General features: G+C 46.4%; 1 protein-coding gene across 1 annotated transcript in view; it reads left to right on the top strand.

The window, feature by feature from the left end:
- Nucleotides 1-22715, top strand: part of LOC118833396 (collagen alpha-5(IV) chain-like) — a gene marked incomplete at its 5' end in the record, with an annotated part of 30154 nt that extends 7439 nt beyond the window's left edge. The window contains 9 exons of the mRNA XM_036740750.1: nt 216-288; nt 438-509; nt 6656-6784; nt 8171-8269; nt 16514-16726; nt 18141-18318; nt 19323-19437; nt 20433-20605; nt 22343-22715. Of these exons, the coding sequence (XP_036596645.1) occupies nt 216-288; nt 438-509; nt 6656-6784; nt 8171-8269; nt 16514-16726; nt 18141-18318; nt 19323-19437; nt 20433-20605; nt 22343-22424 (1134 nt within the window). The remainder of the gene's footprint in view (nt 1-215; nt 289-437; nt 510-6655; nt 6785-8170; nt 8270-16513; nt 16727-18140; nt 18319-19322; nt 19438-20432; nt 20606-22342) is intronic.
- Between the last annotated feature and the right edge of the window lie 291 nt (nt 22716-23006).

The following is a 23006-nucleotide window of genomic DNA, read 5'->3' as shown; positions in this document are numbered from 1 at the left end:
TGGCAGGTATCATTATCCCCATTTTATGGAAGAGGAGACTGAGAACTGAAGTTTAGTCACATAGTTAAGTGTTAGAGGCAGGGTTCAAATCCAGAATGTCCCATCTTCCTGCACCCCATCCATTTTGGTGAATGCTTACTACCATTTCTTCCAAGTCTCTACCTAGCAGCACCCCCCCATCTACCCACATGGCTAAGAGAGCTTTCTTTTTTCAGGGTGATCCTGGGCGGCTGGGGCTCATTGGAATGAAGGGGAATCCTGGCATCCAAGGTTTCCCAGGAATCCAAGGTATTTCAAGGAAGAGTTTTTGAACCACCTTCTGGTTACTACTAGTCGTGCAAGCTCAGATCTTCAGAGACCCTAGCGCCCCATCGCTGGTTGCTTGGGGGAGAGGTGGGCCTGCATTTTCACTGAGGTTGTGATGGTTTGCCTTGCAGGGATGAAAGGACCTGCTGGTGCTCCTGGTTCAGCCGGCCCTGCAGGGGATCCAGGCCCTAGAGGTCCTTCAGGTAAAAGTCCATTCATCAGTTGGGTTTCTAAAACCAATTATTTGCTGTGTGTGAGTTTTGGAGCATTTGGAGCTTCTATCAGCTAAGCAGCTAAGTGGCACAGTGGGCAGAGCACTGTACTGGGAGTCTTGAAGACCTGAATTTGAATCTTGCCTTAGATATAGTAGTTGTGTGACCTTAGACAAATCACTTTACCTCCTGGGCCTCAGTTTACTCCTGTGTAAAATGAAGGCGTTAGACTCAATGGCCTCTAAGATTTCTTCCAGCTCTAGATCTGTGATCCTATATGTGACCCTTCTCCTTTCTGAGCCTCAGTTTCCTCCTCTGAAAAAAGAGGGAGTTGGCCTCTTTGACCTCTGAGTTTTAGGGTGCTCTGATCCTATGGGAATATGACATTGGTATCCCTTTGACCAGCTAAGCCCTCAACTCCTGAGCCAAGTCCAGGTCCTTTTCTCCCCCTAGATCTCCCTAGACCGACCTGGGCTGATATGGATGAATGCTATTTTAATAGTAGGTCTTTTCAGATAAATGCAAGGCAAGGGCTCCAAGAGGAAGGGAACAGAATAAGCATTAATGGCAAAGATACTGGAGTGGTTTGTCATTTCCTTCTTCAGCTCATTTTACAGATGAGGAAACTGAGGTGAACAGGTGAAGTGACTTGCCCAGGGTCACATAGTTATCTGAAGCCCGATTTTCACAAGCTTCAACCATCACTCCACTCTGCAGTTTATCAGATAAAATCATATCTCATGTAGAGATCATATTATAATCATCATATCTATAATAGAATTCTGTTAAATTCTCCCTGACCCCACTCCAATTCATCTTCCACTTTATTGTCCAAGTGTAGGTCTCACCAAGTCACTCTTGCCCTGCTCAATAAACTCCAGTGGCTCCCTATTACTTACACGATCAAATCGGAAATCTTCTGTTTGGAATTTAAAACCCTTCCCAAACTGGCCCCTTCCTGCCTTTCCAGTCTTTACTCTCAGCCATGCACTCTTGGGTCCTGCTTGTTCTTGTATTCCCTGTCCCTCCTTACCTTCTGCCTCTTAGAAGACATTCCTAGTTCCTATCTTACCTTCTGCAAAGGGCCTTTGCCCATCCCCCTTCCTCCTACTATTAGCGCCTGCCTTCCAACATCACCACCAGCAACACTATATCTGTTGTCTCTACAGCCATTTATTTACATGCTCTTTCCCTCATTAGACTGGAAGCTCCTTGAGGGCAAGGACCAACTACATTTTGAACTTTCTTTGTATCCTCAGTGCTTAGCACGATGCCTGACATATAGTAAGTTACCAATTCTGACCTTTCAGTCCCTCCCCAGTGTCTTTATTTCATTTGGACTTTCCCTAGGCTGCCGCACACATGCCTCTTCTCTTGCCTTTGCTCAGGCCTGCAAGTGGCCCTCGCTGGCAGCAGGCCGTGGGCCCTAGCCCCTCTTTTGGGCTTCTCTGGGGAGACTCTGCTCCCCAGGGTGGATAGACATCCCTGAGGGAGACCCTGAAGGCTGTGCCTTCTACTGAGACCTCCCTCTGTTTTGTCTCAGAGCTTTCTTTAGACCTGCAGGCCCATGGGCCATTCTAGAGGGCCCAATCCCTGAGACCATCCATCCTCCAGCCTGGCTCTCTGTGCTGTACAAAGGAGCATGGCCAGCAGGATGGGCTGTGGAGCTGGGGAGGTCTGGGGCAGCTCAATGGAACTCAACTGTGGCTCCAAGCCTGGCTCAGGGGGATTCAGGGGGATAACAGCTAAGACCTGGTCATTTCATCCTAACCACAGACTTCTCCTCCATGCTAATCTCACCCCTCCCATCCAAAACTCCACCCTCCTCTCATCCTCTGCCTCCACTATTTTCAATTTATTTCTGACCCATACACAGGTCCACACACCTTTCCTCTTCCCTCTCACCGCCCCACCACCTCTCTCTGTGATGCTGAGAAAGGGACCATAGATCTTAGCAAATCTTCTTAAAGTATTCTCTCTCCCCTTCCTCTTTCTTTCTCTCTCTACTTCCCCCCCACACTTTTCCCCCCCTCTCTCTTGCTCTTCCTCTCAGTCTCTCTCCTGCACTCTCCTGCCCCCTTCTTCTCTCTCCTCTCTCCCAGCTCCCTCCCTCCATCTTTTGCTTTCTCTTCCTCTCTTTCCCCCCTCCCTTCCTTTCCTTCTCTCTTTCCCTCTTCTCTCTCTCCCTCCTGCTTTCTCTCCCCCTCCCTCCCTCCTGTTTTCTCTCTCCCTCCCTGTCTTGCTCTTCCTCTCAGTCTCTCTCTTGCACTCTCCTGCCCCCTTCCTCTCTCTTCCTCTCTCCCAGCTCCCTCCCTCTCTCCCTCCCTCCCTCCATCTTTTGCTCTCTTTTCCTCTCTTTCCCTCTCCCTCCCTTCCTTTCCCTCTCTCCCTCCCCCTTGCTTTCTCTCTCCCTCTCTCTTGCTTCACCCCCTCTCCTCTTTGTCTTCCCTAATAGCCACCTTCACTCTCTTTGGCTCCTGGCCACCTCACTGTCCTTTGTCTCTACCCCACAAACCATCCAGCCCGAGTCGGGCTGAACCTATGGGCCTTTGATGCTGACCCCAAGCTGCAGGAACACTCTCGCTAGCTTCTGTTCTAACTGTCCCCACTGGTTCCCAGTTCCCAGTCCTGTTTCAAGTGGCTCATTCACAAAGCGCTAACTGCCAATGCTTGAGAACAGAGTGTGTTTTCTCCAAGGAGAATCCCCTTCCCCAGAGGCCAGTCTTTAGGACTGAACCATTGAGTCAGAAATTAGGGAGGGTGTGGCCTTGATCATCTTCCTTCCCAGACTCCCCCAGTGATTCCCTAGGAATGGCCCTGAGATCAATTTTTCACATCTTTCTCTGTCTTCCTAGCAAGCTGACTCCACAGCTCTCCTGTCTCAGGCAGAGGGGGAGGGAAAAGACTAAAAGTTAATCAGCAAATTTCAGTTGGCCCTGGCAACAGGCCGGGACATTGAACTGCCTCACACCACCCTGCATCCTGGACTAATCGAGCCAGAAGGCTCTTAGAAATCACCTCCACCAGGGCCCTTGTTGAATAGGGGAGGGAATTGAAGGCCTGGTTCAAGGTCATGTGAAATTGGCAAGTGTGGCTGCTGAACCATTGTCAGGACTCCTTGAAAGCTCATGGTGAGACTATGCATACTTGTTACAAGGGTTTTGTTTTTCTCTTTCTTCAATGGGGCAGGGGGAGGTAGAAGGGAAAGAAAATGGATTTTTGTTAATTGAAAAAAATTAAATTTAATTAAAAAAGAAAGATCACAGTTAATAGGAGAGGTACCCTGGGCCTGGAGAAGGTCAAACAGCCCAATTGTCCAAAAGAAATGGGGACAGGGGGAGGGGGGAAGCATAGAGACTGAAGGCTAGAGGCTAGTATTCTTGACTTTGAATCCTGGGAAAATTCTAGGCTGTGAGAATAAGGGGGGCTTAATGAAAAGGAAGCTGCCGCCCCAAAGAGTGAGCTAGTGCGGCTGCAGTGAGAGCAGGTCATACCAGACCAAGCCGGTTTCCTGCTTTGCCAGGGTTACTAGACTCTAACAATCAGGAGAATATTGTCCATATTTTTAATCGAAATTTCAGCCAAGCATTTGATAGAGTTTCTTGTGCTCTTCTTGTAGCAAAGATGGCTAGGGACGGGCATCACTAATGGTCTGATGTTAGCTCTGAAGGTCTTCAGTGGAGTAACCCAAGGGTCTACACTTGTCTCTATGCTGCTTAACACTTTTATCAGTGACTTAGAAAAAGACATCAAGAACATCTTTCAGCACATTTGCCAGTGTTCTAAACCTAGGAAAATGGGCTAACACAAAGGACGAAAGAGTCAAGATTCACAAACATCTCAACAGCCTTGAATATTGGGTTGAATCAAATCAGTTGGGTTTTTCAAAATGGGTTTTGTGAGTACCGAGTGGGGGAGGAGTTCATTTGAAAAAGATGTAGGGGGTCATAGTGGACTGCATGGTACATGTGAGCCAGGAGTGTGATGTGATGACCAAAAAACAAATGCCATCTTGGACTTTATTAAAGAGGGGCAAAGCTTCCAGATATGAGGAAATGATGGCCCTACCCTATTGGTGGTATCTGGAGCCTTGTGTTCAATTCTGCGTGCCGTGTTTTAGAAAGAACATTGAGAAGTTGCAGCATGTCCAGAAGAGCGCAGTCAGGATGGTGACTCTCAAGGCCATGCCACATGAGACCAGCTGAAGAAACTGGGGATCTTCAGGCAAGGTGACAGGCACACAAAGAAAAAGAAAGACAATCTCTGTCCATAAGGAGCTCAGAATCTGATAGGGGAAGACAACACACAAACAAATGGGGGAGAGGCAGGGGAAGGGACCCACACAAGGGCATGGTGCCCAAGGCCACAAAATAAGACGATGAGCCAGGAGGGAAATGAAGGATGGCTGGCCCGGGTCCCTTTCCAAAATGGATGAATGAGAGAAGGGGACAGACACAGCAGGAAGAAGGATGTTCCCAGGATGAAAAGGCCCCAGGCTTTGTGGGAAGTTCCAGGGTGAGCCAGCAGCTGAGGCTTTAGCCCAGAGAAGAGCAGGCCCACACAGAAGCCATCTTTAAGTGTTTGAAAGACTGTTATGGAAGAAGAATTCAAGTCATAAGCTCCTAAATATATAACTAGTAGGGGCCTACAGATGGGGAAACTGAGGCTCAGGGAGGTTACCTTGTTCTGCTGTGGGGCAGAGGACAGACTGGGTGCAATGGGAACACATTGGAAAGAGACTTGATGAAAGGAAAGACTTCCAAGTAGTTAGAGCTGCACCTCTCCATGGATGAGGTAACCTTGGGAGTTAGTAGGTTCCCTCTCATTGAAGGTCTGTAAGCAAAAGCTGAATGACCACTTCTCAGGCATTCTTTTGTAGGAATGGCTTGGATTAGATGGCCACCAGGGTCCCTTCTACTTGGGAAATTCTGGGATTCTCAGAATGGGTAACTTGGAGACTTGCCCCAGATCTCACATCTCTCTGCCCATTGTCTATTCCTTGGTCTCCAGTGATGCTGGGCCTTCCTGCCACACCCCGCCCCTCATCTCTTCAAACATTCCCAACTACTTTTTTAAATATTTTTTTAATTACATGCAAATTTTTAACATTCTTTTTTTCAAAATGAGCAGAACCAGGAAAACATTGTGCATGGTATCAGCAACACTGAGATGATCAACCATGAATGACTCAGCTCTTCTCAGCAACGCAGTGAACAAGTACAAAGGGCTCATGAAGGAAAATGCTCTCCATACCCAGATAAAGAATGGATGGACTTTGAATGCAGATCGAAGCATATTTTTTCACTTACTTTATTCTTTCTCATGGTTTTTCCTTTTAATCTGTTTCTTCTTTCACAACTGTGATGAATATGGAAATATGCTTTACATGATAGCACATGTATAAACTATATCAAACTGCCTACCATTTTCAGAAGAGGGGAAGGGAGGGAGAGAGGGAGAAAATTTGGAAGTCAACATCTTGTAAAAATGAATGCTAAAAATTTTCTTAACACATAATTGGGGGAAAAATAAAATACTATTTAAAAAAAAAACATTCATTTTAAAAAAATTGTGAGTTCCAAATTCTCTCCCTCCCTTACTTCCACCCTCCGTGAGACAGTAAACAATCAGATATGTGCAAAAAATATATAAAACATGTACAAAATATATTTCCGTATTAGTCATGTTGTGAAAGAAAACACAACCCCCCTCAGAAAACACAAGAAAAATAAAGTACAAAAATGTTTGCTTTGATCTGCATTTAGACCCCATCAATTCTTTCTCTGGAGATGGATAGCATTTTTCATCATGAGTCCTTTGGAATTATCTTGGATCCATGTATTGCTGAAAGTAGCTAAGTCATTCACAGCTGATCATCGTATAATATCGCTATTACTGTGTATGATGTTCTCCTGGTTCTGCTCATTTCACTTTGCATCAGTTCAGGCAAGTCTCTCCAGGTTTTTCTGAAGCCCACCCTCTTGTCATTTCTTAGGGAACAATAGTATTCCATTACATTCATATACCACAACTTGTACAGCCATCCCCCAGTTGATGAACATTTCCTCAATTTCCAATTCTTTGCCACCACAAAAAGAGCTTTCCCAACTACTTTCAAACTGTGTTTTGCTTCTCAGGTCCCCCTGGCTTTCCTGGTCCCTCTGAGCAGGATCTCATAGTCAAAGGAGATATTGGACCTCCAGGACCACCAGGCCAGCCAGGATTGAAAGGTCTCCCAGGGATCCCAGGACCCCAAGGCTTACCAGGTACCTTTTCACAGAGCTCTGCTGAGAACATTCTTGGCTAATTTGTCCTGATCAACTACTTTAATGGGTGTTCCCTGCATGAAAGTACCTCTGTAAGTCCCCCCACCTCCTCCCCAACACACACACATACATACACACGCATGCACATATACAAACACACACACACACACACACACACACACACACACACACACGCGCATGCACACACACCAGGGCCTGGAGTCTCAGCATCCTGAGGTGTTAGATAATTCCAATGTTGTCAGAAGGAAAGGTTTCTTGCACCTCCATCACCCACTTTTCTTTGGCCCCTTTGCCCACGCTGATTTAGAAAAGTTAATACAGTGGCCTTGTTTCTGCCTTAGGAGTAGAAAGAGCCAAATTTCAAGGTTGATCTTTTTCTTCCACTTCCCCCTCTCTATAGGGAAGGCCTCAGGACTTCACAGATTAGCCTAACTCCCCGACTACCCAAAAGGAGGATGTCTATGGCCACCCCTGCACATGAACTCATGTCCCAACTGGCTGCAGCATTTCCTGCTTATTAAGTGATTGGGCTGCACTTGTCTCACATTGTCAGCAGCTTCATGGAAGACAGAGACCCCCAGACCTGAAAGGGGCCCTAGAGGTCAACATTGTCAACCCCCTCATTTTTGCAGAGGAGGAACCTGAGACCCATGAAGTTACTTGTCCAGACTCATCCCCTGGATGGGAAGTATGAGAGGCAACCCTCAAACCTGGCTCTTCTGCCCCCAAATCCAGCATTTTTCCCGTTAGACTATGCTGCCTTTTTTCTTACAACTTAGGAAGTATTTATTAAGTACCTACTGTGTACAAGACAGAGAAAGGCAGTGTGGAATAGTGGATAGAGAGTGGTCTCAGGGCCAAGAAGAGCTGGGTTCAAGGCCTAGCTCTGATACATCCTCACTGTATGACCCTGGGGAAGTCATTTACCCTGTTCTCAACACCCCTGAGTGGCTCTCAGTTGGAGAGAAGTTGTGGGAAGTTTCCTCACTGGGGTCCAGCCAACACCAACTATGAGGTGAGGATATGGAGACCAAAGCCTTCTATGCCTTCAAGAAACTTTTTGGGGGGAGAGGACTTATTTACTGAGATGGACAAGTTGAGGACTTGATCCTCTTTCTGGAACTGAAAACAAGAAGAGCCAATGTTATCAAATTTCCCCAGGTGTAGATAAAATGCTTAGAGCTTAGAGATGGCATCCCTCACCCCAATTCCTGCCCTCAGCTAGCTAGAATGTGCCAGCCCTTTCATTAAGATGGAGCTGAGATGAGATTCCTGTAAGGCCTGTCAGTGTGTGATCCCCACAGTCCCTTGGGTTTGCCTCAATGTCCCTCTGCCCACACTGGACAACGTTTCTTTTCTCTGTAGGTCTGACTGGCTCACCAGGAGACCCTGGACGTAACGGACACCCTGGTGTTAATGGCCCAGGAGGCCGCAAAGGAGACCCAGGCCCATCAGGCCAACCAGGTGGGAAAAGGGGGTCAGGAGAGATTTTTATATCCAGTATCCATTGTGTTACTGCTCTGGGAGGAAGCAGGCAGCGTACTTCTGCCCGTGGAAAGAAGGGGTATCATATGCAAATGGCCCCTCACTCACCTACATGGGAACCCCAGAGCATCACTGTCCAGTTTTGGTTCTAACCAGCTAATGCTATTAAAGGTGGTTGCTCCATGGGGTAGCAGCAGGGAAGTGGGCAAGGAGCAGTGTTGGCTTTGCAAAGATAACACCTGTATTTTTTATTTTTACTGTTGGCTGCTAACAGACCAAAGGATCATAGATTTAGAGCTGGGAGGGACCTTGGAAGTCATCTATTCCAGTGCCTTAATTTTACACCAAGGGAAACTGATGCCCAGAGTCATCAAATGACTCAGCCAATGGCATTACAGATAGGAAGCAGTGGATCTAGTATTGAAATCCGGGTCTTCAGACTCCAAAAGAAGCACTCTTTTCACTGTGCCCCCCACCTTTTCTGGAGTCCTCTTCCAACCAGACATGTCAACATGGAAGGTTGGTACCAGCAGAAACATTGCTGGAATCAAGGCAGGGCCGTGGGAGGCGCCCCAGACCGTTTCTCCCTCTACTTAAGGAAGCGTGAATGAGGATCAAAGCCAGAAGTGCTTTGCCCAAGATAGGGGAAGAAACCAAGCATTATTGTGAAGCTTCCATAGTGAAGACAATGAAAAGCCATTCCACTCACAAAGCTAAACCCACTCAAGGCAGATTGAAAAGAACCATTATTAAAACATCCTCTTGTTCTGTTCTCCTCATTCCGTGCATTGCCTTTAGATAGCCAGCTACACCAAGCAGAACCCTGAAGACAGAGAGGAAAAGATGACTTAGCACTGGAACTCTCTGGCAACCACCATGGCTTACACCTTCCCTTTGCTATGGAATGAGTCAAAGCTTTAGCCTATAGTCAACAGAGCTGGGAGGAGGATAAGATGGGTGCATGAAGGAGCCTGAGATCTTAGTTTTCTGAGCTAGAAGGGACCTCAGAGGCCATCGAGCCCAATCCCCTCTTTTTCCAGATGAGGAAACTCAGCTACCAAGAGGTTAAGTGACTTGCCCAAGGTCACACAGCTAATAAGGAAAGCATCACTTAGCATTGAATACAGCTTCTAGGGCTAGTATCCCAAAGAGATCACACAAGTGGGAAAAGGAACTGTATGTACAAAAATATTTACAGCAGCCCTTTTTGTGGTGGCAAAGAATTGGAAATCAAGGGGATGCCCATCAATTGGGGAATGGCTAAATAAACTGTGGTATATGAATGCAATGGAATACTATTGTGCTATAAGAAATGAGGAGCAGACGGACTTCATAAGAACCTGGAGAGACTTATATGATCTGATGCTGAGCGAAGGGAGCAGAACCAAGAGAACATTGTACACAATCACAGACACATTGCTTCTGTGATGACTGACTTTGATAGACTTGGCTCTTCTCAGCAATACAAGGTTCAAAGTCAGCTCCAGAAGACTTGTGATGGAAAAGGCTATCCACATCCAGAGAAAGAATTACGGAATCTGAATGCAGATTGAAGCAAACTATTTGCTCTCTCTTTTTTAAAATTTTATTTGATTTTTGGTTTTGTTTCATCTTTCTCATGGTTCATTTCAGTGGTTATAATTCTTCTTTACAATTTGATTATTGAGAAAATAAGTTTAATGTGAAGGTATATGTAGAACCTGTATCGGATTACATGCCATCTTGGCTGGGGAGAGGAGAAAAGAGGGAGGGGGAGGGAGAGAAAATTTGGAACTCAAGAACTTGTGGGAGTGTTGTAAACTAAAAAAAATTAATTAAAAAAAGAAAGAAATGGTGTATTGACAACAGTGAGCAGCCATGTCATCATTCTCTGCTCCTCCAATAAGATCAGCAGATTGGAGGTGCAATTTTGCCATGTGGGCACTCACAACACCAGCATATACCAGTCCGCACCTCCTTATCCTACCTGATTTTTTGCCCATAGCCATCTGCAAATCCTCCAAAGAGGGTCTAACAGTCTAGAGGTCTTCTTTTTGTCTTCAACATATGTCATCAACACATGACCAACCCACCCTCCTTTTCTGATGACCTTCACAGTGTCATTCATAGCACCTCTTTCCCAGAAGTCATCTTCTGTGATATGCTTCAGCCTCCACCTACACCCAGTATGTCTTGCCATTGCCCTTTGGGTAGCCTACAATTTTGGTTCTTCAGTAATCATCCTTTTCCACAACCGCCAGGATACAGTGTCCCTCGGAGAATGTCGCTGTCAAAAAGATGGGGTTTGATCTCAGTTTGGGATGATGGAAAGGACTGAATGCTGGAATCTGGCCCATTTCTCTTCCTCTCCTGTTATGCCTCTGGTTCACCATCCATCTCAGCATCTTTCCAAGATATACAGACTGAGGGGCTTATCCCGCCCCCTCCCCAACCCAAGCCCTCTTCCTCTGACAACTCCTGTTGTGAAAGTGGCCCTGAGTTTGCTGAAGCTACACCTGCCGGCCACAAGAGCAGGCAGCCTCCACCAAGAGGGAAAGTCCAAGTCCAAGCCCAACAATAAACTGGGCAAGCTGTTCAGGACCAAAACTAGCTAAGTACAGGGAGGTCTTTGAAGATGGCCCCAAAGTGACAAAGCTTGGAGGAAGACAAGTCACAACATCGGTGTAAATATGAAGTGGACCTCAGGCCTGCCCATCTGCCACCTTCTTCCACTCTAGCCCTTAAAGACAGTGCCAGGCACACAGTAGATACTTAATGAATGATTGTGGGCTTGACTTGACTTGTTGCTGGTGGTGGTGGAAGATTTGCTGGGATGGGCAAGCTTCTGGGCCCTGGGAGAGAAGCACCACCTCCGTGGGGTTACTGCTTCAACTCTCTGTGTTTTTTTTTCCCTTGATTGCTTGGTCCTCTAACTCAACAGAGCAAGACACAGAGTTAAAGTAAGATCTCTGCCAACATGTCATACATTATAGCACATTGCATGCAGACATATATGCACACACAAATGTGTTTATATAACACATATGACATGTGGGTGTACATATATGATATATTACATATGTTATAGATTATATTTATACACACAGATAGGTTTTGGACATGGGGTTTCATTGATATTGGGAAGTCTTAGATGAGGAAACTGTCTACCAATACAGATCGGTGCCTCCTCTACAGTGTCAAATCTTAGAGCATTCTCTAGGGCAGTGGTATCAGACAAATAGATATGGGTGGGGGGCCACTAAATTGTCATGAGGATCCCTGGGGGGCACAGATTGACTTAATTTTAAATTCTTATGTTATCTATGTTTTGTTGTATCTGGATTTATTTAATATTTTTCAGTGGCATTTGAATGTGGTTTGGGTAGCACCCAGGAGTGTTGTGGGCTGCATGTACTGAGAGGTTAAGTGATGTGGCCAGGGTCACACAGCCAGTACATGTCAGAGGCAGGACTTGAACCCAGAGCTTCTTGGCTCTAAGGCCAACTCTCTGTCCAATTGGTTGGTTAGTTGTTGTCCTTCGTTTTCAAAGAGGACCAAAATGATATGACTATGCTAGAGTTAAGATTCAATGTGTCCAACTGTGGCTGATCAAGCCAATATGAGCTCAGAATGCCCTACCACAGGCCAGCACAAATAGTCCATGTGAACATTTGGGGTGGATACTCCAAACTTGCGCACCCTGCATTTCCTCTGAACTATTTCGATTCTGCTTTGCTCATAGAGTGCAGCACCTTCTCTGATGTGGGCGTGCCATGCTGGGCAGTCCTATGCCAGTGTCTCCCATGTCACACAATCAATTCCAGAGTTCTTGAGAGAGACCTTGAGAGTGTCCTGGACACATGCATTCCCACACATGCATGAGTGCACATGGAAAGTTTCTCTTTGGAACCCTGATGGTCTTCTTCTCCCACCTTGATTGTTTTTTTCTTTTTTCCAATTAAAGGGGCCATCCCTTGACTCACTTCTTAAAGAGGCCTATTCACTGAATGGGAGTTACCTCACTCTAAGTGAGTACATGAAAAGGCCTTAGCCTGAAAGGGCCAGGGTCTCCCATTGCATCCTGGGCCATCTCCCGTCATCCTGATGAGTATCTGGTCACTGGACCCACATGGCTCTGGAGGAGAAAGTGAGGCTGGTGACTTTGCACAGCCCTCCGTCACTCAAATCAAAGTCAACTGCGAGTCATGTCATCATTCCCCTGATGCCATGGTCATCTTCGAGAACGAAGGACAAACATAACAATGGGGAAATAGGGTAAAAAGGATGAGATGGATAGATTGTGTCATGGAAACAATGAATGTGAGCTTGGATAGACTTTGGAAGGTAGTAGAAGATAGAAGGGACTGGTGTGCAATGGCCCATGGAGTCACAAAGAGTCAGACACGACTGAACGACTGAACAACAACAACAAAAAGTGAAAGGCAAAAGAGGAACAATAGAGATGTTGTAGAAAAATGGAGGAAGGTGAGATGAGAAAAAAGTGACCCTCTGATCGTTTATATCAAATATGCCCAAGAAATGGAAGAGACACGTGCTTTCTGCACTCATAGCTGCCATAGCATGGAGGATATCCTAAACAAAATCTAACTGGAAGAGGCATTTTCTTTTAAAACAAATAATTTTTATTAATGACTTTTTTTACATCACTGTAGTTTCCTTCAGTGTCCCTCCCCCATCCCAGAAGATCATCCCATAGAACAAATGATATTTTTAGAGAAAGACAAAAAGAGAGGGAAAAAATTCAGCAGAAGCAATCCATACACCAAGAAAGTCAGAAAATACCCACAGTGTACCACACCTGTGGACCTCCCTTCTCTGCAAAGGAGTGTGGTGGGCATGTCTACTCATCTCTCTTTTCTGGGGTTATGCTTGTTTGTAATCCCCATCACCATAATAGCTTGTTATGGTGGGATTTGGTTGCTTATGCCTCCTTCCCAACTTCAAATTTGATATTAGAGCCAAACTCTGAACATTTCTAGAGGGAAGGTCTGGGCTGGTCCTGGTCCTGCTAACTGTTTTCCTGGGATATTGAGTGTTGTGTTTTAGTAAGATCTAAGAGAGAGCTCAGGTGGGGAACCAGCAAGCTTTCAGGGTTCATGAAGTAGTCTGATCCAAGGAAAAGTCTGATCTTTGCTCCTCTGATCTGAGCTCTGCAAATTCCTGACCTGTGTTTAGGTCTAGGCAACAGGCCTGTGAACTTGCCCCATTAGGAATTTTATCAGACTGCTGTTGGATTCCACCACTCTCAGCCAGTGTGGGCTCCCCTTTAGTCTGCAGTTTTTGCCCTGGTCATTCTTCTGCAGGCTTCAGACTAGGCTAGAAGCTGGGACTGAGCCTCTGCTCCACTTCTGGAGTCTGAGCCTCACAGCTACTGTTAGTTTCTGATCTTGTTTGTTGTTTGATTCATAGCCCAGGCCTGGGACTAGCTTGTACCCTAGATTCATGCTCTTCCTGGTCACAGATTGACCCTTCATTCCACCCAGAACTGAAAAGTGGACAATAGAACTTCCAGCTGTTTCTGTACCATCCACAAGCTTAGGCCCCTCTCTGCCAGATGGAGGCCCTCTTCTTGCCCCTCCACGTAGAGCACTCCTGACCAGACCCTATCCCACTGTCCACAGACATCTCTGTTTGACTCCCAGTGCCAACCTGAGCTGGAAAATGACACACTGTGGTCTTTTGATGCCAACTCGAGCTGGAAAAATGACAAATTATGATCTTTTCTTGGATTTCTTGATCAGGATTTGGTCTGGTGCATTTTCTAGATGTTTTTGGAGGATGTGGGTGGGAAGCTTACTGTACTTATTCTTATGCTCTGCCATATTCAAGGAAGCCCTTTCTAACAAGTTCTGGGAGACCTTTGTCAGGTAACTGACAAAAGCACTGGATTTGGAATTGGAATGTCCAAGTTCAAGTCCCAGCCCTGCCACTTGCTAGGTATGTACTTTGAGCAAATTACTAAGCCTCAATTTCCCCATTTCTAAAATGGGCTCATAATGCTTATGCTATTTACTACATGGGGCTCATGTGAGGAATGTGTGATAATGTATATAAAGCGCTTTGTGAAATATAAAAGCTTAGCTTCTGTTCTTGAGAGGCAGCATGGCATAGTGGATAAAGAGGTGGTCTCTACAGCTGGAAGGACTTGGGTCCAAATCCCTGCTCGCATGCTTACTAGCAGTGTGACTCTGAGCAACTCACTGGGATCTCTCAGTGCCCTCGGCAACTCAGTGTTGTAGAGAGTGTCAACCTGCTTTGGTAGAGGTAATCTCCTTTCTCAGGAGTTCCCTCTACTAATAAGATCCCAAGTTCAGTTCCTAGCCCAGGGGTGGTGAGCCTATGGCCTCAAGGCCACATGTGGCCCTCTGACTGAATCCAGACTTCACAGAACAAATCCCCTCTAGGTCCTCAAGTGTAGCCCTTTGACTAAAACTTGGATTCCGTCAAAGGGCCACACTTGAGGACCTAGAGGTCCACATGTGGCCTCAAGGCTGTAGGTTCCCCACTCCTGACCTAGCCCTATCCTGTTCTTTTTGATGACAGTTAGCACTCTTCCCAAATGGAAAGGTTGTAAAACATTTTAAGGAAACAGTAAGGTCTCCATCCCCAGAAGAATTGAACCAACGTGAATGAATGAATACCTCCCAAGGATGGTGCCAAAGCAAAGAACTGGAAATCGAGGGGATACCCATCAACTGGGCAATGGCTGAACAAGTTGTGGTATGTGATCATGATGGAATACTATTGTGTTGTAAGAAATGATGAACTGGAAGCTCTCAGAAAAACCTAGAAAGACTTACATGAACTGATACAGAGAGAAGTGAGCAGAACCAGTTGTACACAATAACAACAATATTGTAAGATGATCAACTGCGGCCTTAACTATTCTCAGCAATACAGTGATCCAAGACAATTCTGAACGACTTAGAATGAAAAATGGTCTCCATCCCCAGAGAAAGAACTGATGGTGTCTGAATCAGATTGAAGCAGACTTTTTTTTTACTTTATTTTTCTTGGGGGTTTTTTTGTGGTCCATGTTCTCTTTTACAACATGACTAATATGGAAATATTTTGCATGACGACACATGTATAACGTATATCAAATTGCTTGCCTTCTCAACGAGGGGAGTGGGGAGAGAAGTAGAGAATTTGGAACTAAAATTTTTAAAAACAAACATTGAAAATTGTTTTTACATGTAACTGGGGAAAAATAAAATAGTAAACGCGGGGAGAGGGGGCGGAAAGGATAACGTGAAAGATTCAGAGCATCAGGTGTACAATTTGGCTAAATGATCTCTATGGTTTTTAAATCTTTTAATTGATGTCTTTTGTTTTTCATAGCTTTCATTTCCAAAAATCACTTTCCCCTCTCCTCTACCCAATAAGCCATTTCTTGTAACAAAGCATAAAAAAGAGGGGGAGGAAAACCCAATTTGACATAACTAAGCAGCACACATCCCTATACAGTTATCTTCCACATCATGGGAGCTAGGGGTGCCCCACCATCTGGAAAATCCATGTGAAATTTTTTAGCCTTCACTTCATACCAGAGAAGTCTGAATTTCTTTTTCTTTCATGGGGTGTTTACAGTACCTTATTATAAAATGTGGGTTAAGAATTTGGTCATAGACATATCTTACACATTTCTAAGTTTCTAAACTATTTCCGTGTTATCTGTTGGCCTTCACATGTCACCTGCAGCTTCCAAAAACTCCCCCAAATTCCCATTTACAGTAATTTCTTATGCCGACCTACAATATATCGAAAGTCGCAGTGTAGAAGGGATAACTGTAGTCTGACAATAGATGAAGTATTAGTCCCTCACTTCTGCAAAGAAGGAAGGGAGGCGCATCTGTGTTTTTCTTCTCTGGAATGGTCTTGTCCATTAGAATTCTACAGTGTCTAGGTACTGGTACTGGTTTTTAATTGTTGTTTTCACTGTTCTTTCTCATTTCCCTTATTGTAGTCAAACCTGGGAGGTAAGGGTCCACATGGACAGATTTCAAAGGGTCTGTGAACTTGGATGAGGAAAATTTTACATCTTTATTTTAAATATAGAATTGGTTTCCTCGGTAAACCTACGTATTTTATTTTATGCACTTAAAAACATGATTTTAAGAAGGGTCCAAAAGCTTCTTCAGACCACCCAAGGGCTCCAGGACACCAAAAATGTTAAGGCTCACTGCCCTAAACCCTTGCAAATGAGTAATTCTCTGATTTCAGGTAGCCGTGGAGTAGATGGTTCCCCAGGACCAGATGGTTTGCCAGGTCTCCCAGGTCCCCCGGGAACCCTTTCTCTGGCCCATGGATTTCTCGTCACACGTCATAGCCAGACCACAGATATACCACAATGCCCTCAAGAAACTGTCCAGATCTACACAGGGTTTTCTCTCCTGTATGTGCAAGGAAATGAGAGGGCCCATGGCCAAGACTTGGGTGAGCTGCTCATCAATTTCCATGTGACTGATTGTGTTGTCTGCTTCTGGAAAGCCAGTGGGGTTGCGTTAAGAGGTATCTAGGGTAGCAGTAACCAATGAAGATATGGTTTCACCCTGTTGGTTTTTCAGAACTGAGAAGCCGTTTAAGGGTGACAACGTGTTCCAACTTACACCAGTGATATTTTTGTTTTTAAGGTTAAGTGCCAGGCCCCAAGTGACGGTATAGAAAGGGCCCCTTTACTTTTTGCTAGCCACAAAAGAAACTGTAGGAGGTATTTGGGTGGGTGACAGAGCAGACAGGTGCATTGGCTTTCCCCTTGTCTGTCTGATCTTCAGTCGAGTTCCCAGGCAAGAGGAAGTGGGCTTGGGGCTAACTGCACCAATCTTAAAATCCTTAAAATAAGCACATTCGCCTCTCAGGGAGTTATCCGAGACTTTGAGAGCTCCATAAAACCCTGAAGTTACATAGAATGCATTCTTTGGGAACACTCCTACCCCAGCTAGTCCCTGTCCTATCAATTTGGTTGGGGAGGGGGTTAGAAAGCAGAGAGAGAGGAAGTGTCAGGGATCTGCTTATATTGTAACTTAGCAAAAGGTCAAGAGGCCCTTTCTGGAATTTTGTCTCAGAAGCTTAGGGCCCTCAGATTAACTTTGGGACGTTGGGCTACCATCTGTATGGGGGCACGGGGCTTGAGCTGAGTACAATTGTTCTCTTGCTCCCTTTTTTCTCCTGGTGAACTTCTAAAGTTCCTCGCCCGTGGCTGGGGAGAGGGTGGTCCCTTGTTACCCTGGGGGTGAATGTTGCTCACCCTCAGATGGGGCTTGCCTGTCTATCCATCATGGGCCCTAGGCATGGAAGTCCCAAGTCAGCAGTTTGTGAAGCTGATCAGAGCAAGGATGGGGGTGGGGGTTAGTTCACCCTTTCCTCACATTCCCTTTTTCTCCCTCTCTTTCTGTCACCTCTACTTGGCTCATTCTTGCCTCTTCTGAGCGTGCCTTATTACAATTTTTCACCAGTCTCTCCATCCTAGTCTTCGTATTCTCTTTTCTCTTTTTTCCCCATTGTCTGAGTCATCTAGTTCATAGGATCCTAGACCTAGGGTTGGAAGAAACTTATTTTACAGAGAGGGAAATTGAGGCCCAGAGAAATGAAATAACTCACCCAAGATCACACAGGATCCTCAGTCTAGAGCTGGAAGGCAACTCAGAGGCCAGCTAGTCCAACCCTCCAATTGTAGAGGCTCTTGGTTTCTTCCTCTAAATTACGGGAGGGAAATTCTCCAGAGAGAAGTGACCTGCCCAAGGTGACACAGGAAGTAATTATGGCAGAGCTGGGATCTCTTGACTGGAGCCGAAGTCTCATCCCATCACCCTCCTTGTCCTCCATTCCGGTCTCTCTGATTCTTCCCCAGGGACGTCTGGCAGCTGCCTCCACCGCTTCAGCACCATGCCTTTCATGTTCTGTAACATCAACAACGTATGCAACTTTGCCTCAAGAAATGACTACTCCTACTGGCTGTCCACTCCCAAGCCCGTGCCAATGACCATGGAGCCACTGAAGGGAGAAAGCATCTTGCCATTTATCAGTCGGTGAGACCTTGGTTTGAGTTCCCAACCCTCACCCCCCCAAAGGTATCTCCCTTAACTGGAGGTCGAACCCTCAGCAATTCCCCCTTGGTTTGGTGGGCAAAGCTAAAGGCCTTTCCCTTGAGGTGGGGCGGGAAGAGACAGGACAGTGGTTGGGACAGAACAGCCTTTCCAATGATCTAATACAAACATTTCAGTCCTCACTGTGCAAAGGATGCTTTCTAGGCACTCAATTTGGTCTGTTGGTGATAGGAAGACTTCAGGGCCTGCCCCTTAGCTCAGATCCTTGAGGTATCTAGCCAAAGATAGTGTTGCTAGTCTAGGCCTTACAGTGAGATCTCAGATTTTCTTGGTAGCCACCTATGGCTAGCTCATTCCTCAAGATGCCCAGACCCCTTTGGAATTCCATTTTGTTTGCCTGCTGATACATTCATTACCCTCACTATGAAGCCGGGCTTCTGTTATTTGTCTTAAAACTGTCTCTTGGGGGGAATGGGAGTGAGTGAGATCACAGCTATTTTAGGACTTGGGGAAGAAGTATGGCTTCTCCCTATCCAGGCTTTTAGTGGCCTAGTAGTACCTGGCTGCCCCCTGATCCAAGGAGAAGGGGTAGAGATTGGAGTGGGGCTAGCTGTCTCCTGTCCCAGGTAATCAGACAGTATTCTTCTCACCATTTCAGTGAGACCAGATCTGTCCTCTCCACTTGGGTTCTTTTCACAGCAAGCAATTAAAACAGTTCAGTAGCCAAGTTCATGTACTCATTATGCTGTTAGTAGGCTGAGCAGGCCCAGAAACTTGGGGCAGAAGGCCCAATGGAGCACTAAAGCACCCGCTATGCCCCCCTCTCTCCCTCCCCGGCTGGTAGCTTAGGTCATGTGGCGGTAAGTATGATCCCATTTCCCATGGTTTGCATCCCACTTCTCTTCAGACCATTGTGCCCTCCCCCTTCCCCCAGGAGAAGGCAGAGTGTGGCCCAGATCCTGACCCGGATCATTGTTCTCTCCTAGGTGCTCAGTATGTGAAGCCCCAGCAACAGTGATTGCAATTCACAGTCAGACCACCCAGATCCCCCATTGCCCACAGGGCTGGGACTCTCTTTGGATTGGTTATTCTTTTATGATGGTATGAAAAAGCGGCTTTCTTTTACATTTGTTAGTCAGAGAAAACTGTCTATTCCTTGGGTCTGTGAAGTCTCTGAGATGGGCAGATGCATAGAATCCCAGCACCAGCTAGGCCACTGGATTCCTTTGGGGAGGAATGTGTGTGTGTGTGTGTGTGTGTGTGTGTGTGTACAATTCATATATTGTCATGTATGTCCAGTAAGTAACTCCCAAGCCCCCTTGGGAGGGCCTGTTAACATAGAGAGGGGACTACTTGAGTGCAGAGGGGAAGATTTAGGCTTGATTTAAGAAATAGCTTTCTAATAAGTAGAGCTCTCCAGACCTGGAATGGACTTCCTGAGGAAAGGATGAGTTCCCTGCTCCTGAAGATATTCAAGCACTGAGCAGAGAATCATTTTTCAGGGATACCAGAGAGAGGAGTCCTGCCTCCTTCAAGGGCTCTCTTCCCAATGTAAAGTTCTGTGGTTTAGATCACCATAGTCTTCATAGTCCACATATGTGACTACCTCTGTGAAATTAGATGACAGCAGGTGTGACAGTGCCTACCAACGAAGCGGCCTCTCTGATCAGAGGACCTTGCGGGACCTTAGAGGCGGTCTCATTTTACAGATGAGGAAACTGATGCCCAGGGAAGGGGAGGGACTTACTCAAGATCTCACGCAGGAGCCTAGGCCTAGACCTGGAAGGGCCCTCAGAGGCCATCTAGCCCAACCCCTTTCTTTTACAGAGAAGGCCCAGAGTGGGGAAATGACTTACTCTAGGCCCAACAGGTAGTAAGTGGCAGGGCAGGGATTTGAATCTACTCATTCCAGGCTACAGCTCTCTGATGAGAGGTAGCTCATAGCTCAGTGGGGGATGGCGCCATCAGCTATTGGAGAGAATCCCTGGGTGTGGCTTTTCTTCCTCAGTAATTCAGCCTGTTACGCACCCCCCAGGGTAGTTGTGGTATAACCATGAGGACAAATTGGGACTCATTGCTCCATGCATGTTTTTCAGCACATGAGTGCTGGTGCGGAAGGCTCAGGCCAGGCCCTGGCCTCCCCTGGTTCGTGTCTAGAAGAATTCCATCCAGCCCCCTTCATCGAGTGCCATGGACGGGGAACTTGCAACTACTATGCCAACTCCTACAGCTTCTGGCTAGCAACTGTGGAGACATCAGACATGTTCAGGTGAGGCCCACCTGGCTTCAGGTCAAAGGTTGTGCGTGCCCGTCTGTGTTGGTTAGAAGGTCGGAAACCCAGGGCCAATTGTGTCTTTATCCAGTTTGCACTGGCTTGGGAGGTGATATTTTCCTCCCCATGGTCCCAAAAAGCAGAGGTAACTCATACTTTGGGGTTTAACTTTGGCTGTTATCTGGTGCACTTAGTAGTCAGTCTTTGGAAGCTACATCAAAGAGAGATCCTTAGTCGGTAGCACCCAGCAAGTCAGCATCTGGGCCTGCCCTGGAACCAAGGCTTCTCAGAAAAGAGACATCTGGGCAGAGCACAGAGACAGATATGTGTGCGGAGAACAAAGACACACATGCATGCACACACATACACACACACACACATACACACACACACACACACATCACCAAGTGCCTGTTATCCACCTCCACCCAGAGAGCTTGTAGGCATTTTCAACTCAACCTGACTTTGACCCCCAACCCGCCCTTCTTTCTAACATCCCTGGTGCTGTCAAGGACACCACTCTCCTCCCAGTCACCCATTAACTGGTCTCCTTGCTTCAAGTCTTGTCTCTCTCCAGTCCGTCCATAAAACAGGGAGAGAGGGAACAAGAGGAGGAAGAGAGGGCTTGACAAAAGAAGGAAAAAGAGGGAGAGAGAGAGGTGTGGGGGAGACAGATAAAGGAGAATGAAGGAGAGTTGGAGGAGAGGAAGAGACGAGGAGGAGAGAAGGAGAGATGAAGGGAGATAGGGAGGAAAGGAGAGCTAGAGGGAGAGATAGAGAGGGAGGGAAGGAGAGATGGAGGGAGAGAAAGAGGGAGGGAAGGAGAGATGGAGGGAGAGAGAGAGGAAAGGAAGGAAAGATGGAGAGAGAGATAGAGAGGGAGGGAGAGGGCAAAAGGGATGAGGGAAGGAGAGGGAGACAAATGAGGAGACAATTAGAGAGAGGAAGGGAGGGAAGAAGGGGGATGGAGGTAAAGAAAAGGAGATGAGAAAAATCCCCCACAATGCAGGAGCAGAGCAAAGAGAGACACATAAACATAGCAGGAGACAGAGACCTATACCCACAGTGGAGAAAGGGGGATACACACACACACACACACACACACACACACACACACACACACACTCGCTCGCAGCAGAGGAAAGGAAGAGGGAGACCATGGGAGGAGTAAAGAAGGAGAAAGAGGCAGGCATGATGGGAGCAGGGAGTAGGAGAGTAGCAGAGAGGAGGGAGATTGATTCCAATTCATGGCAGCAGAGAGCAGGGGAGAGAGAAAGACCAATGCAGGAGGAACACAAGGGCAGGAGAGACAGGCAGACAGGCAAAAGTGGGGAGACATGTAGGCACAGGAGCCTGGAGGTAGGAGCACACTCCTAGGCACAAGGTGAGGAGAAGGTAGAAGCAGTGTGCACACAGAAGTAGAGGGGAGAGAAAGTATATTACGGGGTGGGGGTAGGACAAGAGGGGATGTGGGGGCTCCCAAGGCCTTTCAGTGGTTAAAAAGCTTTGTCACTAACCCTCCCTGATCACAGCAGTGGATTTGGTGTCTGGGTACCTTGGTCGATTTTTTCCTTTGCTTACTACATGCATAACTGGAAACAATTCCCTTCCCCTCTCTGGACCTCATTGCTCCATGCGCAAAATGCAGGGTTGCGTCAGATCACCTCTAACATCTCTTCCCATTAGATCTAGGATCCTGTATATTTGAACATCATCTTGGTTCTATTTCCCTAGTAAGCCACAACCAGAGACACTCAAAGCTGGAGACTTGAGGACACGCATTAGTCGATGTCAAGTTTGTATGAAGAGGACATAAAATGTCGGAGAATTTTGGGGAGGAGGATGAAGATTTGTTTGAATGGAAAACTCCCAGGGTGCACTGTTTCTGCCCCACCAATGGTGCTACTGTACACAGCCAAAAACAGGGCTACAGACTGTTACCCATCCAGATCCAGATGCACCTCTGCAAAATGCTGGAAGAGCCTTCTCCCTTGCATGTTTGACAAAAGGAACAAAGAAAAGAATGGACGTCTTAGACCCAGGGAAAATGCAAATGAAGACTGCTTTTGGCCCACAAACTAAAACGGCCCTTTTTTTAATCAGCTAAGACAAGAACCACACTGAATATGTTTAAAGTAACAAGACTGTAGTTTTTTGGGAGAAAAAATATTTTTCATGGTGCTACTAACCCTCCTGTATCCCAAGTTATTAATATTAAAATGGTAAGCTTATTTCTCTGCAGAAGTAAGGAATATGTGTATTGTGTTCAAACTGTCAAGTCATTTCGATGTGAAGACAGCGGAAGATGCCTAATCCGGCACAGCAGCCAGAGGCTCTAGCCGTGTTTGGGGGCATCAAGTGACTCTCAATTGTCAGTTTCTCTGTAGTTTTCCTGTTC

This window comes from Trichosurus vulpecula, unplaced genomic scaffold (genome assembly GCF_011100635.1).
Source record: "Trichosurus vulpecula isolate mTriVul1 unplaced genomic scaffold, mTriVul1.pri scaffold_99_arrow_ctg1, whole genome shotgun sequence".
In the NCBI taxonomy this organism is placed as follows: domain Eukaryota; kingdom Metazoa; phylum Chordata; class Mammalia; order Diprotodontia; family Phalangeridae; genus Trichosurus; species Trichosurus vulpecula.
This window is presented reverse-complemented; position numbering and strand designations above follow the sequence as displayed.